The sequence below is a fragment of the Marmota marmota genome, unplaced genomic scaffold (genome assembly GCF_001458135.2).
Source record: "Marmota marmota marmota unplaced genomic scaffold, marMar, whole genome shotgun sequence".
NCBI lineage: Eukaryota > Metazoa > Chordata > Mammalia > Rodentia > Sciuridae > Marmota > Marmota marmota.
The window spans coordinates 7692849-7699426 of NW_026000205.1; the positions used below are offsets into that span (position 1 = coordinate 7692849).

Below are 6578 nucleotides of genomic sequence, written 5' to 3' on the forward strand. Positions count from 1 at the left end.
CATGAGAGGGAGGGAGGGAGGGAGGGAGGGAAAGAGAGAGAGAGAGAGAGAGAGAGAGAGAGAGAGAAATGCTAAGGAGCTTCATGGAATCATCTTGCCCCAGAGAGAGACAGAGGACCTGACTGAAGATGATGCGTCCCAGAGGAAAGTAAAGGCAAGAGACAGAAAGACATTCTGAATCCCTGGATCCAGCCATGCCTGAAGCCAATACTTAAGTCAATACATTCCCTTTTTTGCTTAAATCGGGAGAGGCAGATTGTTCTGTTTTCACTCAGGAAACTGATCAGGGCTCCCCCTCTTTCATCCTGTTCCTGGGGATCCCAAAACCCACCAAGAATGCAAACAAGGATTTGGCAATGAGGACTTTATTGGAAAGGACAGCTTTGGCTTCCAGAAAAGGGGGGAAGATTGGGACCTAGTAACAGTGACCACTCTGAGGAGGACCTGGCCCTGAACCCAGGGCTCCAACAGAAAGCCAGGAGGAGGCACCTGAGTTCCCTGGGGTCAGGGTATCCAAAGGCACCATGGCAGTGTTCAAAAGGAAGTTTCATTGAGATTCTTCTTCGGAGGCGTGAGGGGAGCCCCAAGCCCCGTGGAGGGCCGAGGGGCTGGTGTTGGTGGCCGGCGGGGCTCTGGTGCACTCCGCACGAGCTCCTGGCAGCGTTCCACGAAGCTGCCCCCACGGCGCCGCACTTCTGCCTGCGGGGGGCTTGGGCTGCCACGGCGGCCAGTCAGGGAGGTGTTGCTGGAGGCTGAGTGTAGACTGAGGGGTGGGAGAGTGAGGACCGGCACCCGGCAGTGGCCCCCCAGGCCTCCCCGCTGTCCCCTTCCTCACTGCAGCTACCTGGTGAGGGAGGCCCGGGGCGAGGCGCTGGGCAGAGAGCCCCGAGAGGAAGCCAGGGGGGCCAGCTCGCACTGCTCCAGCTGTCCCATCAGCTCTTCCTCTGTCAGGCCACCTGCTGAGGGGCAAGGACGCAGGGTTCAGGGGGAGACAGGGCCTGGGGTGCAAGGGACAGGGCCACACTGCGAGCACCAGGGCTGGACAGGTGGGAGGGCACAGAGACTGATGGGCAGGGTCAGCGGCTGAGGGAAGGGCATGGAGGGGTTGGCGGGTGGGAAAAGGGGTCAAAGGAGAAGTCAGGGGGCCAGAGGGCAAGGGCGTGGGCAGGGAGCATGCCCAGGAAGGTTCCAGACGGCCTGGGTGGGTGAGGGCTAGCTGGGTTTGGGGTAGGGTGGCAAGTACCAGGGGCCTGGCCAAGGCCGTCCATGGCGGTGGTCAGATCCCACATGGCCAGGCTGCCGTTGGCTTGGCCAGTGAGCAGGTAGCGCCGGGGCCGGGAGCCCAGCCGCCGGGAGCCCTCGCACTCCAGCACGGTGAAGGCGGTGGTGGGTGAGCCGTCCACTGAGCGCACCGAGCACACGCTAAGGGGGCGCAAGGGGCGAGCGGTCACTCTGCATAGCCAGAACCCAGCTGGGTCCCTTGTCCCCGCATCCCTTTCCCAGGTGCCTCACCAAACAGCTTCAGTTCCTACACCTCCAATCACCACCCCCAATCTTTACGGCTGCCAATCCATGTTTTCCTTGAGCACCAGCGGCCTCTTGGACACCCCGGCTCCGTCCACTCACCATGATGCCCACTGCACCTCAGAGTCTCCCCAGATCTGCTGCTTGTCCCTGTTCCCCTCTTCAAGCCTCATCCAGAGGCTTCCCCCACCTGCTACCCGCTGCCACCTGGCATCTCTCCACACCTGCCTCCTCCCTCTTGCACCAGGCACCTGGGTCTTGGCCTCTGAGGCGACTCCTGTTGGCCCTCAGGTCCCCGGGACGCTACTACACCAGGATGACACCTCGGCTCTCCCACATGACTGACAAGACCTGCCCTCTCCTGCCGCCCACCCCACCTCAGGCACCTGGCCTTTGGCCTTTGGGTCTTCTCAGTCCTTGCCCTCCTGCTTCCTCGCCGGCCACACTCTCTCCTGCCCTTCTTTCCTCTCTCCTGCTCAGAGTCCTCTCTTCAAGCCACCCTCCAGGCCGGAGTGAGCAGAGCTCTGGGATCCCACAGCTTCCTGGGCCCCATCCGGCCATGACTCTGCCCGCCCTGTCCCACCCGTGCACTGGCCTGAGAATTCTCCAGCTTCGCCTCCCCCAGGCCTTTCGCACCTTTCATCCCTCCAGTCACCAAGTCCACTGGGCCGTTCGCCCTGCCAGCCTTCACTCCTTCCATGTCCCTTGGCTAGGACCGCTTTCTGGCCTCCAAGACCCAGCTGCACCTTGTCCTCCCCCTGACCACCTCCCCATTTGGCGGACCAGTCTCACCGCTGTCCAGTGGATGAAAGACGCACAAAGAGCTGGCTGGCGTTGGGCACCACCTTCTGGATGAACACCTGCTGGTCGTCCCGCTCACCGTAGGGGCCTGGACAGGCAGAAGCAGGGGCAGGGCTGACCAGGGCCCCCTGGGCCTCCAGACCCTAAGGCCCTGCCCCTTCCCACTGCGGAGCACCCTCCCAGACCTGGCCCCACCCCCCAGGCTCCTGGGTTGGCCAGGGTCTGGTAGGGTGGGGTAGGTCGCAAAGGTCAGTAGAGTTTAGCTCCATGAGGGGTCCTGGGCCAGGTGGCTGGCAGTAGGAATCAATGGGGATGACAGAGGTAAACAGGTATCATTTAGGAATCAAAGAAGGTCGAGAGGGGTCAGGTGCAACTCAGTAGAGGTCAACAGGGGTCAGCAATCAATGGAGTGGAAGTTGACCAGGTCAGCTGGTGGGTCAGTGGGAGCCCACTGGGTCCAGCACATTAGTGGGGAGGGGGCCAGGGGTCAGTAGGCACCGATGTCGTTGCCAGCACTGCAGCCACCGTGCCCATCGGCTGACTCTAGCGCCAGGATCTTGAAGGATGCGAGTGGGGTGGAGCCGGGCTGGGTGGAGATCATGCCTCGGAATCGCGTCACAGACCATGTCCGCACGTGATTGTTGTCAGCACAGACTGCGGAGACCGGACATGTAAGGTTGGGCCTGGCTGTGGTGTCAACCCTGCCCAGCCTTCCTGAGCCTCAGGATGAGCCCTGCAGAGTTGCCAGGATCCAGCCCTCTCCTCATTCTTCCCTTCCAGAGAATTTTCTCTCCCCACAATTCCAAATGGCCAAAATTCTGCTGGCTCTTTCTCAAAAATGGTTCCAGAACCTAATCTCATGTTAGTCACCCTGTCCACAGCCTTCACCCTGGTCCTGTCTCATCTCCTGCTGGACCATCACAGCAGCCCCCTCCCTGGGCTCCCTGTTCCAATTCTGTCCCGACACTCTTCTCCCACATGCAGTCAGAAACGGCCTGGGAACACCTAAGTCAGCCACCTCCCTCCTCTGCTCAGAGGTCCCCCCCATCCCCCCCGCCTGGCTGCTGCCTGTCACCTCTCTGCCCTCATCTCGCATTTTCCTTGTTGCTTACCCCACCGCAGGCCCAGGGGCTCCCTGCTCTTCCCTCAGACACATCAAACATCCTCTCACCTCAGTCTTTGCAATGCCTGTTCTCTCTGCCTGGAATGCTTGTCCCTGCTGCTCTGCACAGCTCATCCCCTCAAGTTTGCTCAAAGGTCCTTCCTCAGACAGGCCCTGCCTGACCCATCCCTCTCCACAACCCCTGTGCTCTTGTGAAGGAAATGTGAAAGTTATCAGAGTGAAAACGGAGTCCCTGGGTCAACTCTAACACAAGAGTAAATAAAGCTGAGAGGCCGTGAAGGAAGGGTTCCTATGGCCGACTGCCTGACAGTAACCATAACAAAGACTCTGCCAATCCCAGGGACTCTGGAGGCTGAGGCAGGAGGATCACATGTTCAACTGCACTGCATCGAGTCCAATTCACTCCCTCTCAGGCCGGTTCCTTAACAGTCTTCTATCACTTCTGCAATCACCCTCCCTGGTGGGTTCTCCCCTGCACAGCATCCCCCTCCCACGGAAATCCTTAGCTTCCCGGCTTCATACTCCCACCTGAGCTGTCGCAGGTCACCTGTGGGTAGACCCACCTGAGATGAGGTGCTTCTCTGACAGCATGATTTTGGTGACGGGGCTGCGGTGCACAGTGAAGGTCTGGAAGAGCTGGGGCCCTGAGCCCACCGTCTCAGGGTGCTGCACGATGACCCGTACCCCCCCTGAGCTGGTGCCATAGGCGATCTCAATCCAGTTTCCACTGTCACCTGGTGAGGAGCCAAGGACAAAGAGAGGCCCCATGTCATGGAGAGACAGAAACCAGGGCAGAGAGAAAGACCCGGCTCAGAACAGAGCCGAAGCCAGAAAGGAGAGGGCGAAGTGGTGAGCTGGTGTGGGCGACGGAGGCACCAGGAGCCAAAGGCCAGAGCAGAGACCCAGGGACAGGGACGGAGCCCGTAGAAGAGGGAAGAGAGGTGGGGAAACAGAGGCGTGGGGACTGAGAAGTGGAATCACATGGAGGGTTACAGAGACGGAGACAGAAAAACAGAGATGGCATAGGAGAAAGGGGCAGAACAGACAGACAGACAGACAGGAGAATGTGGCCCAGTGAGTCTGAGGACTCCCGCTGCAGCCGACTTTCCATTTTGAGAGCCTCGGAAACTTAATGAACCAAGTTAAGGAACATGGTTTCCATATTTCACATTCATTTTATACCCACTGGCCGTGGATTAGTGTTACACACAGTAACACAGACAGGCATCAAACCTTGGGGAGGCCAGGTCGGGGTTGCACACACCTGTAATCCCAGCTACGAGGGAGGCTGAGCCAGGAAGATTGCAAGTTCAAGGCCAGCCTAGGCAACTAAGGGAGACCCTTTTTACCTGAGATGCAAAGTTCAATTTGCAACCTGGGTAGGTGAAGATCAGAAAGCACAAACCATTAAAAAAAATAACCATTATGTTAAGTGAGTAATGCCAGATACAGAAGGTCACGTACTGCAGGATTCATGCCATTTACATGGAATGTCCAGAATGAGCAAATCCATAGGAACAGAGAGTAGATAAGTGGTGTCCAGGGCTGTCAGGAGGGAGGACTGGTGAGTTCTGGAATCGGATGGTGGTGACGGTCACACAACTTTCTAAATATACTAAAACACACTGAATTGTGCACTTCAAAATGGTGAATTTGGCTGGGGGTGTAACTCAGAAGAGTGCTTGCCTAGCAAATCCCTGGGTTTGATCTCTAGCTCTGCCAAAAACAAAAAAAGGTGAATTTTGTGGTATGCAAATTGTCTGAAAACCAAAGTGTACCTTTTTTCTACATTTAACATCAAGAAAACAAAATAAGCCAGGCACGGTGGCACACACCTGTAATCCCAGCAGCTCGGGAGGCTGAGGCAGGAGGATCGAGAACTCAAAGTCAGCCTCAGCAACTCAGTGAGGCCCTGAGCAACTCAGCAAGACACTGTCTCTAAATAAAATTCACATACAAGATAGGGCTGTGTATGGGGCTCAAGGGTTGAGTGCCCCTGAGTTCAATCACTGGTACTCAAAAATAAATAAATAAAAAAGGGGCTGGGGGGCTGGGGATGTAGCTCAGTGGTTAAGTGCCCCGGGTTCAATCCCTGGTACCAAAAAAAACAAAAACAAACAAAAAAAAAAACTGTCCTAAATAAAAACTTGGATTTGTCCACTATAAAACATGCATCCTCTTGGTTTTATGAACACGCACATCATGCCCTGATCAGAGATGGAAAAGAAATACAAAGATGAATGGCCAGTGGTCCACTGTGCCTCTGGCAGAGAGGCAGGCCTGTTCAGCACCTGGAATAGTGCTTATGTACAAGAGATACTTAGGAAATGTTTGTTGAATGACTAAATGAGAACCGAATCTATCCCTCCTTCTCATAAATCCCGTGACATATCACACAAGCTGGAAGAGAGCTGCAGGCTGGGCCTGGCTGGAAATGGCAGGGATGGAAGCTGGTCAGAGCTTACTGGTTTTGGGAGTGAGGTAGACACTGAGGGCAGTGACCCCATCCTCTGCAGGGTCCCGGTAGAGCTCGCTGACAAGGAGGTCATTGTCCTTCATGCGCAGGGGGAACTTCTGCACATCTGGAATGGGCGGAGAGTGGGTTTGTTTGTGGGTGCCTAGTCTGGCCCTGCCCTCCCACATCCAGGGCTGCCTCTGCTCACCCACATAGTAGATGGAGCCGTTGCTGCATCCCAGGAGGAGGAAAGAGCCGGCTGCATCGTAGCTTGTGATGGGCTGCACCTCCTGAACCTGGGGCCAGGCAGCGCAGGGATGCAGGGCTGGGCCAGCCCGCCCTCCTCCCCAGAACCTACCCGGGCCCCGCGGCCCACTTCTCCCAGCCTCTCTCTGCCCATCTTCCTCTGGCTCTTCCTGTGACTCTGTCCCTGAGTGTCTCCTGGCCTCTCTTCTACTCTCTATTCCTGATTATAATCCATCCCCCCTGTGTCTCTATGTCCCCTGTCCCCTCAGTCAATCAGTCCTGGCTTTCCTCTGTGCCCTCTTTCTGATTTTTTGTTTCTATTTGTTTCTCTTTGTCTCCTCTGCCTCCCAAACAATCAGTTTTGTAGGACAAAAAAAAATACTGCAGGTTTGTTGTTTTGGGGGGGTGTTTTTTTTTTTTTTTTTTTTT

General features: G+C 56.4%; 1 protein-coding gene across 2 annotated transcripts in view; it reads right to left on the reverse strand.

Moving 5' to 3' along the window:
- Positions 1 to 349: 349 nt before the first annotated feature.
- Positions 350 to 6578, reverse strand: part of Shkbp1 (SH3KBP1 binding protein 1) — an 11257-nt gene continuing 5028 nt past the window's right edge. Inside the window, exons 11-18 of one of the 2 annotated variants that reach the window (XM_048790884.1) lie at positions 6112 to 6199; positions 5914 to 6030; positions 4012 to 4182; positions 2824 to 2979; positions 2317 to 2413; positions 1244 to 1422; positions 845 to 956; positions 350 to 763 (exon numbers count right to left, since the gene is read on the reverse strand). In XM_048790884.1, the coding sequence (XP_048646841.1) occupies positions 535 to 763; positions 845 to 956; positions 1244 to 1422; positions 2317 to 2413; positions 2824 to 2979; positions 4012 to 4182; positions 5914 to 6030; positions 6112 to 6199 (1149 nt within the window). In that variant the 3' untranslated portion in view covers positions 350 to 534. Of the gene's footprint in view, positions 764 to 844; positions 960 to 1243; positions 1423 to 2316; positions 2414 to 2823; positions 2980 to 4011; positions 4183 to 5913; positions 6031 to 6111; positions 6200 to 6578 lie in introns of both variants that reach the window. The other variant, XM_015496841.2, reaches the window with a different exon arrangement.